Source organism: Monomorium pharaonis, chromosome 1 (assembly GCF_013373865.1).
Source record: "Monomorium pharaonis isolate MP-MQ-018 chromosome 1, ASM1337386v2, whole genome shotgun sequence".
Classification (NCBI taxonomy): Eukaryota; Metazoa; Arthropoda; class Insecta; order Hymenoptera; family Formicidae; genus Monomorium; species Monomorium pharaonis.
The window spans coordinates 36,188,693-36,207,171 of NC_050467.1; the positions used below are offsets into that span (position 1 = coordinate 36,188,693).

An 18,479-nucleotide genomic window follows, 5' to 3' on the forward strand; every position below is an offset into this window, starting at 1 on the left:
GAATATCGTAATTTTTTAAAAATTATCTTATAGTAAAAATAACGAAACAATCACAATTTAAACACAAAAATAAGTTAAACCAATAATAATACGTATGCCAAATTCAAATTGCCGCGACAAGATGGCGGTATCTGGAGCACATTTCTTATTGGTTGTTAGACCCATATGCGCAAGAGCACACCTTGGGTCTGTTCGCGTCACATGCCCCAACATGCTCCTGTTCACCCCAACGCACTCCAATACGTTGATTCCGATGACGCCAACCTATTAGAATGCGTTGGAGTGAGTAGGGCCGGTATTCATAGTCGAATCTTATTTAAAGATCGTCTCAAGCAATGTCTTAAGATGCTAATACGACTCTGTGATTGGCTGATGGCATCTTAAGACAGTACTTAAGATGATCTTAAATATGAGATCCGACTATGAATACCGGCCTAGGAGCATGTCGGAGCATGGCGACACGAACAAACTACTTGTATTCTTCCACCATGGAGGCGCGCTCCCCGCTCCCCGTACCTCGCGATGCCGTTTGTACCCCACGCACGCTTCGATGTACGGGGAGCGGGGAGCGCTCTCCCACCAGACTAGCTGAGTAACGAAGACAACACCACAGTTTAGCTATAACCAGTTACGACAGTACAGTCGGAACCTTTGATGTTTATGTTACCTAGTCACGTGACCATCCGCCATGTTTTGGATTGTAAGAAAGCGCATTATTCGAAGATATAAAACAAAAAAAGATAGTAAAAATATTTCTTATGATTCGTGTCGAATTGTTATTAAAGAGATAAGTGAATAAATAAAAAAAATTACAGAAAAAGTTAAAAAATTTTATTCCTGTGTTTCGTCCAGATATGTTTTTACACATGACACAGGAAAATCCACCTTTACTAACTTTACTCATTATTATAATTTATTTCAAAATAAATGATATTGAAAAAACACTGAAGATAATCTTCATTAATAATCTTTTCTCAATTAATACCTAATTAATATCGCTTAATATCAGTGAAAAATTATTCACACAATATAACCTCTAACACGCAATTATCACATGTCTAAGGCCGGTATTCATAGTCAAATCTTATTTTAAGATCATCTCAAGTAATGTCTTAAGATGCTAATACGGCTCTGTGATTGGTTGATGGCATCTTAAGACTGTACTTAAGATGATCTTAAATATAAGAATCGACTATGAATACCGGCCTAGCTCATAGCTTCGTACCGCGTGGCTCGCCATGTCCGCCATATTTTAGATAGTACAGTTGACGCATGCGTCGTAAAATATTATACGAAGAATTTCGCTGACTGTCGTAACTGGTTATAGCTAAACTGTGACAACACCTTACTACATATCGTTCTATCCTATAGAAGATGCGGACAGCTTCGCTCACAGAAGGTTGACTCTATATTATATATCTCTATATGGTTTAAGGCAGTTTAAGGAGAATCAGCAATTCAGCAGAGTTCGGAGAGTCATCGTTAAGAATGGAATAGAAGCGTAATTAGACGCGAAAACTGAAACATTGAGGCGTTGCAAGGTTATTTGACAATATTTTTTTACAAATAAGCTTTGTAACCAATGCTTATTAGATTATCGTATACGTTCTAATGCAAGGGAATGAATCATGATGATTTTGTTTTATTATTTTTCTGAAATTCATTGAATTAAGTAATCAGATTTTCAAAAGCATTCTATCCGGAGTACTCAACACTTGTCGTATAAATGGATTTGTTTTTTCTTAAATCTTTTGCGTATCAGTGTGTATGTATTCGTGAAATTAATAGTTAACGTTATACGCTAGTAAAAATAAATTTTCTGTCTGTTTTAGGTTTTAGGTTATGTTATCTCCGCGTCAGATATTGGGCGCGTTCAGCAAACAAAACAGATTAGTGAGCGTTCAGTAATTTTTTTAATATGATTAATGCTTGTCTTTAGATCTTTGTTGAATCTAGAAGTAGGAATTATAATAAAAAATGATATTTGCTCTGTGCTTTTTCCAACAAACAACATAGAGAACACAGTGAACCATTTCATTCTTGTTTATCAATGTTGAACAAGAACAAAATGATTCACTGTGTTTTTTGTGTTGCTTGCAAGAAAACGCTTTCTGTTTGCTGAACATGCCCATTGATTGTGATTGTCACGTTATATCATTATATCATGTTGTAATTTTGCACACCAGGGTTGGAAAGTAATGAGTTACTTGTAACAAAGTTACAGTTACTTTTTTTCTGTAACTACAACTTAATTTTGTTACTTTTCTCTATCTGTAATTGTAACCTAACCTAACCTAACTTAGTTACATATTTTTGGTAACTAATAACTATTTTGATAGTTACTTTAATAGTTACTTTTGTGAGAACATGTGTTATTAATCAACAACTGGAAAAAGTTGAGTCTACACAAGAGTAATTGTATTGATTCTTCAAATTGAATAACTGCAATATTAATATGCTAAATTACATTATAATTAAGAAACTTTATTATATGACACAGGTATTCCGAGTTCTGCATCTGTGGAACACATGTTTAGCGTCAGTGGTTGTATAATGAAGCTACAACGAGGTTATCTTAATGATGATATATTTGAATATAAAATTTTATTAAAAATTAATAAAAATTTTTATTAAAATTTTGTTACAAAGAGAATGAATCAATGTATGACAGCTGTTGTAATATATTTCATTAAATTCTGATAACAGTAACATACGATTTAGGCTGCGTTTAGAAACGTCACCTGAGTGCTCTTGGGTATCATCCTATCCCTGTCTCACATTCAACGAACAACGATAAAATGATACCAGAGGGCACTCAGGTGATGTTTCCAAATGCAGCCTTAGTCTAGCTCTTCTAGTTTGTCTAATCTTTATGAAATTTTTATTTAGTGTATACAAAATAATAAAGCACATAATTAAATACAGAATATACAACAGTTAGTGAAGCATAAAATGTAAGATTCTTATTTTATTATATTTAAAATAATGTACAATTATTTATGAAAAAATTAACTGAAAAGTAACTGTAACAAGTTATTTTTCAAAATTGGTAATTTGTAACTGTAACTAATTACTTTTTCAATGAAAAAACTATACAGTGCCATGTTTTTATGTTTATTTTGGCTTATATGTTTTTTTACAGAAATTTGATAGTAAATTGGCTAATAATTAAATATTTTTGAGTATTTAAAGCATTAATAACAGTGCTTTTAATCACTGGCTAATTTTATACTGTCATTAAATTTTTGTAGAAGATGCATATGTATGTGTGTAATTATTTATTTATTTATTTATTTCATAGCGAAAGTGATATCACAATGAAGTCATGATGATGTATAAATGTTTGTCACATCCTGCTAATGTTGCTACTACAATATTGGCGATATCACTCTTTCGTTATAGGGACATTACATATTTGAGCATAATAATTATTTTTACTTTCAATTTTACTTTCAATTTTACTTTCAATAGAGATATATTTACTTTAAAGAGTACGAGAAAAGATGGCTCAAAGATTCCCTGTGCCAAATGCAGGAAGTAATGGACCACCACCACAACGATATCCGTCACCATCAGTACCACCAAATTTGCGTCAGTATTCTGGCCCAAATTTCCCGGTAAATATACTTTTGATTTTTCATACATAATAAAATATTGAAGTATGATTATAAGATTTAGATATAAAATTATTTTTTAAAGAATATTTTATGGCTTCATGAATACATCAAAGAATATAAAGAATTTGTTTATATGAACTTTTCACAATTATTAAAGCATAAACAATAAGAAACAGTATTATAAAATTAATTAATTAATTAATTAATTAAAATAAATTATTATAAGTTTACAGACGTCATTTACATGTTAACATATTATAACTATATATTACAAGTTATATAGTTCATAGCAATTTTGGTTTTGCCAATTGGTCATAGCAATGTGGATTCTCTTTAAGTAAGAATGAGAAAAAACATACTTGTTTTATTTTTATTTACTGCACTAGCGCAGTTCAGTACCAGCTACAAGAAACAAACCAACAGTGACAAAATATAAAAAATACAATAATAATACATAAAATACATAAAATACAATAATAATATATTAATAATATAAGAAAGAATTAAAACGCTTGACAGAAATAAATATTCATCAGGGAGATATGGAATACTACCAACAAATATTCTTAAAATTATTTTTATTTCTAAAAAATAAAAAATGAACATTCTTTGGAGTTTACACATTAATATCACAAAGGTTTCAGTATTTTCTACACAGTATTATAACAAACAATATATTAGCTAATAAGTAGAATAAAAATATAACCAAATTACATTCAAAGGGATTATCAGATTTGTGAGTGGTCCATAATCCTGAACGTAGGCAACATAACTACATGTTAAATGCATTTACGCATTGTCAAACATTAAACTTAATTACATTATTTGAAAGCCATATTTAAGCTTCAAGTTACACTAAAGTTCAAAAACTTAGATTAATACCTGATATATTTCTCAAAATGATGTAAAGAATACACACTTATAAAATTTTTAGCTACTTGTAATATTGAAATGTAACTTTTGTGACAATACAATAAAAAAACAATAAATTTCATACCCAGTAGCCATGGTATAACATCTAAACAGTAAAGAAGTAATTTAGATGGTTATCTCCAAAATTCTACATAAAGTATCACAAAATATCGTGAATTCTATAACTCAACATCTAGTTCATAACCACCTTCTCTTTTCTAACATAAAAAATATTTTTGCCAGAAACAATTTTATAAATTTTATAAATAAAAACAAATGTTTTATATTTTAAATAATAATTCTTTACCATTGTTTATCATTATTAATGTTATAAAAAAATTAATGTGAAATATTTTTAGATAAACAGATAGTAAATGTAAAATTCTTGCAAGAACCAAACAAGTTCAGAATTTTTTAAAATTTTATACTTGGTCTTTTTAATGTTTTTCAAAATATAAAACAAAGCCTACAAACTTTATTTTCATATTTGACCTGATTCCTGAAACCAAGAGTTTCCAAACAGCTAACTGAAATTTTGGCCTGGATCAGATTTACCCCCCTTTCAGGAACCGGGTTATTATACGTCTTGAGAAAAATTATATTACAAGGTTTGGAGATAAATTTTTTGTTTCTCGAATATTTAAGTTTTTCAACTTGTTTAGTTTTTGTAGGAAACTTTTTATGTTATGCGACAATTATAATCTACAAATCATGTACGAATAATATCTATATAAATCTGCTTCTATTGTAGATGCAGCAAAGATCTGGATTCACTCCGCCACCGCAGATGGGTAACGCCGGGCCTGGCCCCGGCGGAATAATGAGGCCGAACCAGCCTTACTCAAATATGCGTCAAGGCCCAATGCCCACGCCGCCTGTTGGAAAAAGAAGTGCAGATCAACGTATTCCTATGTCTCAGCAAAAACCGTAAGTACAATTAGTCGATAAAAGTTTAATATACGCTTTATATTATCTTATGTATAATTTTATATTTCTTCATTAATCAAATTATATTTTAATAATTAGTTGCTTCATTTTGTTATTTCTCTAAATTCATCCTTATTCTTGCATGTTCATCCTTTTTATTCCGTGCATATGTAATAGTCTTATTTCTATCTATTGTCACTTGATATTTGCCTAATTAGTACTATTCTGTTTACACTTGAAGTTGAATTTTATTAGGAACCTAACCTACTGCAATCCAAGGCTTACGGAATTATTTTATAATTTCTGTATCTATGATTTTTTCGAATAAACTCATTTAGGTATCATTTTTGGAACAGTGATTTTTCACATTCCACATCAAAGAAAAAGAAGAAGTTGGCAGACAAAATACTGCCACAGAAAGTGCGCGATTTGGTACCGGAATCGCAAGCTTACATGGATCTACTAGCATTTGAGAGAAAGTTGGATGCGACTATAATGCGGAAACGTCTCGATATTCAAGAAGCTCTAAAACGTCCGATGAAGCAGAAGCGAAAATTGCGTATTTTCATCTCGAATACATTTTATCCAGCTAAGGAGGCAGGCGAGGGAGAAGAAGGATCTGTGGCTTCTTGGGAGCTTAGAGTTGAAGGACGTCTTTTAGATGACACTAAAAATGATCCTAATAAGGTGTATATATAATATTGTGGATTATAAAATATAACAATGTTTGTGTGCGCGTGCGCATGTGTGTGTATGTGTGTGTAATTTGCACAAAAGAATTTGTGGGACAATATGGACATAATTTTTTTTATTTTAGCAACATTTACTATAATTTTAGCAAAATTTGAATTTATTAAAATTATAATAATTTATAGCAAAATTCTACGATGTTTATCTTGTTTCACAATTATCACAACTTTAATTAATTTCTAATTTCCTCCGTGCATAATTTATTTTATATATAAGTATATTTAGTGATAATATATATATATATACGGGGTATCCCAAAACATATTGGTCAACACTTATAAAAAAGTAGAAGGGATCGAGAACATAAAAGTCCAATATTGTCTTGGGTTAGGTCCACCAATAATCGAGATATTAACGTATGGAATCGGCAAATAATTTAATTAATTTCTATCGTAATTGTGAACAGTAAATTAATGAAAGCTCATACATTTATGATAGATTTTTTCTTCCGTGTTATGGCTCGAGCGGATCGAGCTCTTCTCTCGGCGCGCTCTCATTCGCATAATTTGAAAAATTAATACCTCGATTATTGGTAGGCCTAACCCAAGACCTAACCCAAGACAATATTGAACTTTTATGTTCATCTCGATTCCTTCTACCTTTTTACGAGCGTTGACCAGTATGTTTTGGGATACTTTGCATATTTAATTTAATGTAATAATATAAATAATATAAATTATATAAATAATTATATAAACTTCATAGGTAAAACGAAAATTCTCGTCTTTCTTCAAAAGTCTGGTAATAGAGTTAGACAAAGATCTGTATGGTCCTGACAATCATTTGGTCGAATGGCATCGTACATTAACTACACAGGAAACCGACGGATTTCAAGTTAAAAGACCAGGCGATAAGAACGTTCGCTGCACAATTCTTCTTCTTCTCGATTATCAACCACTGCAGGTAATCTGTCTTTACATAAGTTCTTTAAAAGCGTTTTATTACAATTTAATCTTATTCATGTTAATTTTAAGTTTATGATTAATAATTAAATATGCGTTCCTGAATTTTTAAAATTCTTTGATCGAGCAAAAATAATACGATAAACAGGTCAATATATTGAGCCAAAACAAATTATCTTAATACAATATACTTTATTAAATAAAGAATAAATATAATCGCGACTGAAAAATAACTGTTAAAAAATGTTAAACAAATTTCGAAACGTTTCGACTATACATAATCCTTTTCAGTCGTAACAAATTACCAATATTTATGAACTTAAGGGGACCGTCTACATTAGAGGGTAAAAAAAATCGATTTTTTTTTCTTGCTTAAATCGATAGTATTTCATCCGTAGAATATGCTCCTGAAGTCCCAAGTACAGATTCAAATTGTATCAGGCCGAAATGAGCACGTGCAGTGCGCAGGTCCCGAGCGCTCCGAACGGGACGGCAAGTAAAAATCTCTAACGGTCATTGAAAAGTACATTGTCTACTCGGAAAGAATTACTTGAGAGGTGGGTATACACAAAATGCCAATGAAAGTTTTAATGCGACGATTTGGCAACTGGCCCCAAAACACTTCCATTGCGGCCGCAAAATCATTGAAATTGCTGCCTACATAGCTGCTGGAATTTTCAATGAAGGCTAATTGTCGGTTCTAAGAATCATGTCATGCATGGAAATAATTATTGGACTAGTATGCAGATGTTGCGGATAGAATAAACGAAAATCGTACGATTAGCCAAAATCGTCGTAGCAAATCTGTTGCGCAGGAAACGCGTACTTACGACAAACAATGGCTGTTGGAGAAGAATGAATTGTATGAGGACCCTGAGGACATTTATATGGAGCAGGGATAGTAGATTAATCGAAAAGTACGGATAAACAATCATTAGCAAACTTTTATCAACCTTTTTCTTTGATTGGAAACATTAAACGCGTTTTTTTCGAAACCAATTTTTTCGAAACTGCGTACACGATTAAAAAAAAAACTACTCGACGGATCCACTTCTATTTTTTTTTAAATTAAATGTTGTTAAATTATCTTCTGTGTGAACCTAAAATATAAATTAAAAGTCATGTAAAAAAAAAGTTATTAAAAAAAGTCAAAAATTTTTTACAAAAATCAAATTTTTTTTAAAATGCCATTTTTATAAATTTTTTGTAATAAATGTATGGCTTTCTTAGGTTCACTTAGAAGCTATACTCATAAACTTTACAAAAAACTTTGGTTTTTTCCTTTCAGTCGATTCTACTGGATGTTATCGTGTGGAAGGAATTTTTTAAGGCAGTTGTGCATTTTGGCTTACAACTTATAATTAAATAAATAAAATTTTATAATAAAAATTGTTTTGAGTACCTAAAGACATGCACAATAAGTGAAAAAAATCAGAAATAAGTGCTTAATTTTGGCCTCCTAATGTAGACGGCCTTCTTAAACATGAGTGAAAAAACGCAAACAAAATTATAATTAAACAGTTAAAAAATGATGACCATTGAACAACCATAAAATTCGTCCATAAAAATGTGTCATCACAAATAAAAATGTGAAACTAATAAATAATCCAATCAAATGTATAATAAAATTTTTTCCGCAAATCGGTTTTTATCTTAAAAGGATAGAATAGATAGTCAAAAAGTTTTGTCGAGAAATCTAAAATATCAAATTTGATGGAATACGTATAATTTATGAATAGTCAAAACGTTTCGAAATTTGTTTAACATTTTTTAACACAGTTATTTTTTAATCGTGTTTATAATTACATATTCTTTATTTAATAAAGTATATTGTATTAGGATAATTTGTTTTGGCTCGATATATTGACCGGTTTATCGTATTATTTTTGTTTAGCATTAACGAGCTCTTTATATTTGTTTGTTTTGTTTTCTTTGATCGAGTTTTCTTTAAGTAACTTTTTAAAATATTAATATTCATATAGGAAAGTTTTAATTTATATATAAATAATTTAAATTATAATAAACAAATAATTTAATTATAATAAACGATATGTAAGATATTGAGTTTCTTCACTTTTTGAAACTGTAGAATCTCTTTAAATTTAATTTCTATTAATCATATTTCAGTTTAAATTGGATCCAAGATTAGCACGGTTATTAGGAGTGCACACGCAAACACGACCTGTTATCATATCCGCACTCTGGCAATATATAAAAACACATAAGCTCCAAGATAGTCACGAGAGAGAATTTATTAACTGTGATAAATACTTGGAACAGATATTTGCTTGCCCACGAATGAAATTCGCAGAAATACCACAACGACTAAATCCGTTATTACATCCACCTGATCCCATTGTGATAAATCATGTTATAAGCGTGGAAGGTAAGCTCAAAAAGTGCAATTTTTATTTCTGCAAAATATTAATATTTTATACACAGTGCATTTAAAAAGTACCGGGATTGAATTTTTTGGGGGACGCACTAGTAATGATTTAATGGTGTTCGAGACTAGAACAATTTTCTTAGAATTTCAGCATTTTTTGTTTGCTCTGTTTTATCCGTAAGTAGTGAAAGCTGCTGACAGCCATTGCGCTCGTTGTAGTTCGTTTATTTGATGCACCTAGTTGCACGGCGCTGTCACTAGCTCATCACGCGCGCGTCTTTCGTTTTCTCGCATCGTGATATCTATGCAAAACGTGCCCAAAAAAGGGCATGTCAAATCGTTGCCCAAATAAGGCTCGAAATCAGTTCCCTTGCCGCCCCTTTTTTTCGCCTCCGCGAATCCGCGATCGCGATTGTCTTAACACAAGAAAAAATAGTCAGTCTCTCGCAGCTCCGCATCGACATCATATCGTCCCGCAGATCTCTCTCGTCATCCGCTGATCTTAGCTGCAAGGATTCACTTCTGTTCCATCCCTTAGCACTCGCGCCGTGATAGTGCGATTAAATTATTTCTCCTGTCAACCAACGTTGATTAACTCGTAACCCTACTTCGGCAGCTACTGTCAAGTAATTCTTAAGTTTCGTATCTGTGTGATTGTGTGAGTGCATCACGTTCTTGCGCGGGTATCCGTATTTTTCCCGCGAATGTCCTCTGCTTTGTGCACAAGATCTCCGTCGGATCGCGCGCAAGATTTCCGGGTTCGCGAGAGCTTCGATCTAGAGGCTCTTCAAGATCTCCGCGTCGACTACAGGCAACGTAACATCAGGACATTTCAAGATCTCCGTCAAATTGTGAAGAGATACGGCTCGCCCCTCGGCCTGAACGTCCGTGTTAAATAAATAATTAAAGTGTGAGTTACACCATCGCCTCCTCTTTCCTCTTTTCACCACCTACGTCCCCCCCGTGAACCTACCGCATTTCTCACCACTCACTTCGCGTCTCATCGGGACGGATCCCGGCATTCTCCGTGCGATCGCGTTTAATCTACGCACGCGCATACAAATGGTAAAGTTTTGCGAATCTCCCACGTTTCAACAATAATGGTGCAAAATGCATACAGAGAAGAGTGTCTAAGTCGTAGTAAGATGTTCAAATGATATTCGCGTTTTAAGAATAACTATGAATTGCTCGTAGATGACCCAGGAGAGGGATTCTTATAAGGTATTCTTTGATTCGGGGAACTTATCTACTAGAAATTTGTGCTATAAATGCAAACTGTAATCGAAGTTTTTTAATGTGAGATCATGGATTGTTTTGAAAAGAATCCGTTACATCAAATTATAGAGTGGCATCAGTTAGGAGAATGATTTTTTTTTGCACAACAACGTTTTGATGATTGTGACGAGATTTTTGACAAAAAAAAATCGATTACAGTTATTAATCATCTGCCTCACTTGCCAGATCTGGTATCAGCAGATTTTTTGAAGACTGCCCTTAAACGAAAACATTTCGAGGATAAGACAAATGTGACAGCAATTTTAAAGGCAATTTTGATCGAGGAGTATTCTAGGCTTCTTCTTTCAGAGTTTATGTGAATGCTACAAACCGTGTATATAAAGCGGAGGAATGTAATTGAGGATTGAAAATTAAAAAATTATATTTTGTTTATTTATAAAATTTTTTGTAAATAAACAAAATATAATTTTTTAATTTTCAATCCTCAATTGCCATTCCTCTTCTTTATATCAGTCCCAAAAATTTTTGAATGCACTGTGTTTATACAGAATTAGTGTTCTAAGGTGTCCAATAATTCATTGAAAGATAAAAGGGATTGAGGCGAACGTAAAAGTCCTTTTTTGCAATATTTGCACAATCATAATCGAGATATTTTTTCAAATTATACGAATGAGGGCGCGAAGGGCCCGAGGGAAGTACTCGAGTCACTTGAGCTATAACAACTCTGCCTACTGTATCAAGCATTGGCGGTCGGTGATAAGGGGAAAAAGAAGTGCGCCGTTGCCTGTGTTTCGCCGCTCCCACGTATCGCCGCCAAGGCTTGCGTGGATGGTCGTTATGTATATATGCGATTACATGACAAGATTATTGGCTTGTTCTTTTTTGCTGCATTATTGCACGGTTGAAATAAGTTAGAGTAAGACAAATATATTTTTTCTTACTCTAACTTATCGCACCAATGCAGTGAAAAAGAACAGGCCAGTTGGTTAACAAAAATAGGACTAATTAAAACCGTAATAAATTTCTGTTGATAAAAAAAATAGAAAGAGAGAAAGCAATAGAAATCTGGAATCTATGGAATTTACAAATAATCTAATTAATTTTTATCACAATTGTGAATAGTAAATTAATGAGAGCTTATCGTACATTCACAATAGATTCTTTTTTTTTGTAAATATCTTATTTATAGTCCTACAATTACTATTCTTATATCTATCTTATATCTATCTATAGTCCTACTTTTTGTGTTGTATCGTACTTATGAATCTTACGTTGATAAAGAACTATCGTAAATTTGTGATTGATTTTCTAATTCAGAGGTCGGCAAGAAATGCACTTCTTGGCCGATTTGAGTAGGGTCCGCCTCCCGCTATTGCTCTTGTCTCGTAGTGCCACGCGTAGCCTACAAACCATCGAAATTCGTAGGCTGTGTGTGGCGTTGCGGGGCAAGGGGAATAGAGGAAGGCTAGAGAAGAGCTCACAATAATTGATATAATTATTGCAATAATGCTGTAATTAAAGATAGAAGAAACTCTAAGTTTCCTATCGTTGTGAAAGAAAATCCTATATCAGTTATTGTTAGTTCTCCATTATTAAATATTTTTTCTCAAAATAACCGTAATGAATGTACGGATACCCAAAAACAACCGATATCACAGCTATGATTCGGATAACATAACATACGGACATGTGAAGAACAAGGCTGTGTTCCGATATTACTGCCAGTACTGAAAATCTAGTTTTCGTTACTATAGATTTTCAGTACTGGCAGTAATATCGGAACGCGGCCCAAGCGTTACTGGCGGTATCACGAGATACGGTAGTGTCTTGCGCCAAGTATTACGCACAGCGTGAGACGACCCGTGTATCTTTACGCGAAAAGACGACAAGACTTGCGTGCATCCGAGATATCAGATTCTCAATAACGGTTGAACTGATCATGTTCTAACTAGGCTCAATCGAAAGTTTGGGTTTGATTTGTATAAGAAAACTTTTTATTTTTACTCTACATGCCCTACGAGTGGAGATATTGTCACGCAAAGACCGAATTTTAAATTTTTCACTTAAGGTGATGCTGGACTGCCTTTCAAACTTGATCGATAATGTAGAGTCATTCGTGCACATTATTAATGAGATTTCGTATATATTTCTTTTATAGATTTGAAAAATTCTTTTCCAGAATTAAAGTACACATATTAACATCCATCTGTGAATTGGACTTTATATCGAGAACAAAAAAAATTGTTTTTTATTGCTCTACTTATCGACTTTTTACGCGTGTATAACCTAAATTTTCGTTTTGCAATTTCGTCTCAATTAGGCACTAAAATCTAATTTTCGAAACTCGACACTGTTTTTATCGTCTACTAGTCTGTGAATATGAATTTCGTAAGTACAAACTAGATCTTTTATATTAAGCAAACATTGTTATGATGTGACAGCAAATTAACAATTTTTTCGCAATTTTGGTAGAAACTTTACTCCACAAACTGGTAGCGATGCGTATTCTTTTATTCTGGAGAAGGATTTCCAAATCTATAAAAGAAATAAAAAGATATTGCGAAACAAAAATTACTATCTTTTTGTCGGCAAAACCGACAACTCCAGCATCCCCATAAGATACGTCGTCGTCACTCTTTATTCTTTGTCTCCTACATGAAATCAACACTAGAGGGCATTAATATTTATCCGTGAGGTCTCTTATAAAGTGTTGATGTATACTATATTGATATGATAAATCGCTGTCATTCGTGATATGATTGTTTTTGACAGAATAAAAAATAAATATTAAGTGATATATCTGTAAATCGTACGGTTAATAATTTCTTATAAGAAGAAAAGTCTCGTAGATCCGATGAGAAGTGCGCGTTTGTAGTCGAATATATGCTTTGACGTTAGCAGACGAGTTCGCGGCGAGTTTCACATGATATATAAAGTTGACAAAAGTAACATAGAGAAAGAAGCTCTACAGGAAATTACAAAGCAGTATCAGGAAGTTATATAGTAGAAAAAATTTCGCTATACTTTTAGTAAATTTTACTAAATGATGAGTCACACCGTGTTATCTTGTATTACATATACCGAGTGTCTAATATTTTTGTCTCGGGTCGGTATACGAGTTTTCCCCATGGTCGTAATTGAGTGGTCGATAAAGCCGATGAGTTTGATTTTTCCTTTATAGATATTGGCGTCATCCTTTAGTGTTTTCAGTTTTATGAATGAATTGGTTGCGATATCGAATAGAAATTTGAATCTTCCTCGTTCGACCTCGCATACGGGCAGTGCTAGCATGTCTAAGTCACTGTCCATCATACGCTTCATGTGCGTAATCCGATACACTGCGACCGTGTGCGCCGAACTCAAGTCATCGCTTTCGTCGCTGTCGCTGATTCCGAGCATTTTATTATTTTAATTTTTTCATTCTTATGTTCGCTATTTTTAGCTTCAATCTTTTTATTGTTTTTGATTTTTGCTTCAGGCCAAGGGTCACCTTCCGTTTTAGGGTACCTGTGCAATTTCCCGCATTTGTTCTGGGCGTGTCCGGATTTTTTGCAGTAATTGCAGTATGCGTTCAATGTATTTACGCGAGATCGTCCTTCCGGTCTCGGTAATTCAAACCGATTGGCATGTCGACTGTTGTGACATTGTCGTCTCATCGTGGCCGGTTTTCCCGCATTTTTCGCATTGGGAGATCGATTTCTGCTCAGATTCAGTCTGGGCATCTTTTCTGTGCTCATTGGTTTATGTATTAGGTCCCTTGACCTTTTCTTCTGCGCTCGTTCCTGCGATGGCTTCTTGTAATGTTTTATAACGTTGAGCTACCTGATCTCTCGAAGTTCCATTAATCTCGGAGATCATATTTCGTGCTTCTTTTAATCTTAAATACTGTGTGTTAGATTCGCGCTGGTGTCGTAAATCTCTGGGCGATCGCCTATATGTAAGATCTAGCGCGTGGCTAGTAAGGCGTCGCGTATTTCTGGCCGTTTTTCTTGGCGACCGATACATCTCACGGAGAACATGATGCTCTATCAGTTATTATTTGAAATTCGCGAACTTTGTTTCGGTTTCCAAGTTGGCAACAAAGTTCGCGAATTTCATATTAATAGTTCATGGAGCATCATGTTCTCCATAGGGTGTATCGGTCGCTTATTTATTTGTTGCGCTACCAATGTATTTCCACTTTGTTCGTTAGAATTACGGAGCTCTTGTGCTTCTTCGGGTTCTTTCTGGATTACGCGGGGCGACACATGTGGCGGACAGCGTGTCGAAGGTCCAGCTGCGTTGGTGAACATGTGTTTATATTGTCGGTCGTGCCGTTTTTTATTAAACTAAAGTCTGGTCCCTGTTTCGGGAACGCGCGTTCGGTCGTTATATTTGGAGAGTTCGTTCGACTATACAAAATTCAAATCGCGTTATCAAATATTTCCGTTAATGCGTCTTGAACTACGTTAAGCGTGGTATTGATGCTAGTTTTCTCGGCAGACATTTACGTTCAATTATTATATGCGCATGGTGAGTTTGCGTTGCCGCTTAATTCGTGATATCGTATGTCACGGATGTCACGTTGCGCTGGCATGTTCGCGTTTATATACCGTTTTTATTTTGATAGCTATCCTAGCTGTTTCTTACGGTAATTGCGGTTACCGGAGGTCAATTGATATTTTGCTTCAATTGCTTTACAATTTGCTTTGTCTTACACTTAATTCGCGTTACAATTTTATGTGTGTCGGACTTTCATTAATACGGCGATAAGCTACATGATGCGGCGATCAGCTGAGCCTCGTCGCGGTAGGTCTCGGTGTCGTCTCAAGTTTCGCTGTTATCGCGTTGTGTACGCTCCGCCGTGGCTGGCTTCCTGGCTTGTACAGTTGATTGCTCGGTGACGCTCGGCTTCTCTTGGATCTTCTTTTTGGCAGTGAATCCCACCACTGTCACCCCGTATTTCATTAACAATTTTTTAACGAAATACAACCGTAAATTAAAACTTTTTAAAAATTATTCAGGAGTGTGACCTTGATAATATATGTCATTGGTGCTTCAGTTTTTGGGCATATTTACCGCTAATTTTTATAAGTAATTATTATGCTCATAAGAGTTTGAATCAAATCATATTATTTGTTCCGTCTATTTTTCTTAGTTCACAAGATAAAAAGGAGTGGCTGCTTATAATGAGACGCTATATACAGGGAGAAATGCAAATAGCGTCCAATTCTTAATAGGAAAGTAGACGAGATCGAGATGAACGTAAAAGTCCACCATAATTTTTGAATATCTCCAATCATAGCCGAGATATTAATTTTTCAAATTGTACAAATGAGAGCCAAGGGAAGCGTCGAGTCTTTCGAGCACCATTGTGTCAAGCATTGGCTGCCGGCGATGGAAGGGGGAAGGAGGAAAAGCGCGCCACTGCCCGTGCTTCACCGCTCTTGTGTCCCGCCTCACCGCGTCTAGAGTAGCCTAGACTCGCTTCCGGCAACCAGTGCTTGACACAGTGAGCCGTGCTATATCTCGAGCGGTTCAACGCTACCCTCGGCGCCTATCTTCTTATCAAGAATTAGACGCTATTCACATTTCTCCCTGTATAAGTAGATATTTATGTATCAAATACATATTTATTATATAATATTGTATAATCAGATATTTATAAGTTATAAATATATACTCAGTAACAAAATTAACGCAACAAAAATTTATACCAAAATTTCACTCAACTTCAAATAATTGTAACTTCGCGAAAATTTATTGTATTGGAAAGTTGTTTTATTTTTATTTTAAAGCTTGAAGTTTCTACTTTAAGAGGATTTTGATTCTCTTCTTTTTCCTTTTTGGCATCTCTTCAAAAAAATGTGTTTTGTCTTCAAAAATGTTTACTTTGACGCGCTCCATGGGGTGCAATGAATTTTTTTCATAAACTTTATAAGAATTATCATAAAGTATGAACTTTTCTCTACAAATTGAAAAAAATTGAAGTCTGTACGATTTTTTTTGCAGAGTTATGATATATCAAAGTTACCTATGCATTTTAATCTGCTTATGGCTGTCGCCAGCATTAGCATTTCTCGATGCGCACTATGAAGAAATTGCAGATTTTGCGCATCGTGTGTGTGGGAGGGGGGAAGGGCGTATTAGACGAATGAAATGAGAAAATATTACCTGGAAGAAATATATGTGTTTACCTCTTCGTTTCTGATTAACTTTTTGAAGATGCAGAATGCAGAATCTATAATTGCATCCTAAGGAATTTCATGCTATATGTGCTGTAATATCTCCGTGCAATATTTTTTTCCATTCAATACGCATGCACGCACGCAAAATCTAGCCAGCAATCTTCTCATGGTGCGCATCGGGTAATGCTAATGCTGGTGGTAACAGGCATAAGACTAAAATGCATAGGTAACTTTGATATGTTATAACTCTGCCAAAAAAAATTGTACAGGGTTCAATTTTTTTTTCAATTTGTAGGGAAAAGTTCATATTTTACGATAGTTCTTATGAAATTAACGAGAAAAATTTATTACATCTCGTGGAGCGCGCCAAGGTATGAAAATTGTTTAACACAAAACACTTACTTTTAAAGGAATGCCAAAAAGGGAAAAGGAGAGGATTAAAATCTGACAAATGCTCTTTAAAGTAGATTTTAAGCTTTAAAAAAAAACTTTTCAATACAATAAGTTTTTGCGAAGTTACGATTATTAGAAGTTAAGTGAAATTTTGGTATAAATTTTTGTTGCGTTAATTTTTTTGCTTAGTATATTTATATTTGGAAAAAAATTTTTATTTCTGATAAATATGTATTATTTTTTAATTTTGTGTATTATAAATATGCAATTGAGATATATTTAATTTTGTGTATTATAAATATGCAATTGAGAAAACTAGAAATAATTATCTAATAAAAAAATTTATATTGCTCAGGTACGGAAACGAAACAGACCGCGTGTTATGATATCGACGTGGAGGTGGACGATACATTGAAGACGCAAATGAACAATTTTTTGCTGTCAACCGCGAGCCAGCAGGAAATCCAAAGTCTGGACAACAAAATTCATGAGACTGTCGAGACGATTAATCAACTAAAGACCAACCGCGAGTTCTTTTTGAGCTTCGCCAAAGATCCACAACAGTTTATCAACAAATGGATCATTTCTCAGACCAGAGATTTAAAGACCATGACAGACGTCGTCGGTAATCCGGAGGAGGAACGAAGAGCTGAGTTTTATTATCAGCCCTGGGCACAGGAAGCTGTGTGTCGTTATTTTTACACAAAAGTACAGCAAAAACGAGCGGAATTGGAGCAAGCGCTGGGTATTAGGAACTCGTAAAACTCGAAATTGAATTAAACCATTTTATCATAGAACTATGTAAGATATTCGTAAGTGTTCGCCTTTATATAAGTATTGCGACATGTAATCGCTATTATGGCTTTCACAAAACATATATTTGTAACATTAATGTAGATTATGCGAAAAGATTGCATTTATTACGCAAAGCAAATTTATGCCTGTGTGAAAATAAAAATATAACAAGGAATTTCTTGTTTACATGTAGTTCCGCAATAAATATCAAAATTTTGATTAAATTTTTATGGTAAAACTTAATAACAAACTTTGAATTGAAAGAATCAGTCAAAAAAGGACCATTTTCTCTGAATCCTGTACTTTATTCTGACGCGTATCTTTTTATCATGATATTAACATATCTTCTATAATCACGCATCTTCTATAATCAAGAAAAAAAATTGACTAAATT

At 33.8% G+C, this 18,479-nt stretch overlaps 1 protein-coding gene across 3 annotated transcripts; it reads left to right on the forward strand.

Moving 5' to 3' along the window:
- The first annotated feature begins 1,347 nt into the window (after positions 1-1,347).
- On the forward strand, positions 1,348-18,309 carry LOC105838799 (brahma-associated protein of 60 kDa). Of its 3 annotated transcripts, XM_036284979.1 has the most exons (8): positions 1,348-1,541; positions 1,833-1,893; positions 3,491-3,617; positions 5,281-5,456; positions 5,795-6,143; positions 6,912-7,109; positions 9,236-9,494; positions 17,646-18,309. In XM_036284979.1, the coding sequence occupies exons 3-8, from the start codon at positions 3,504-3,506 to the stop codon at positions 18,050-18,052; spliced, it is 1,503 nt and encodes a 500-aa protein (XP_036140872.1). In that variant the 5' UTR covers positions 1,348-1,541; positions 1,833-1,893; positions 3,491-3,503; the 3' UTR covers positions 18,053-18,309. The 3 variants fall into 3 exon arrangements, with proteins under 3 accessions (XP_036140872.1, XP_036140838.1, XP_036140914.1); XM_036284945.1 differs by lacking the exon at positions 1,833-1,893 and having other exon boundaries at positions 1,350-1,541; XM_036285021.1 differs by lacking the exon at positions 1,833-1,893 and having other exon boundaries at positions 1,352-1,541; positions 5,813-6,143; positions 17,646-18,052.
- Positions 18,310-18,479: the final 170 nt, after the last annotated feature.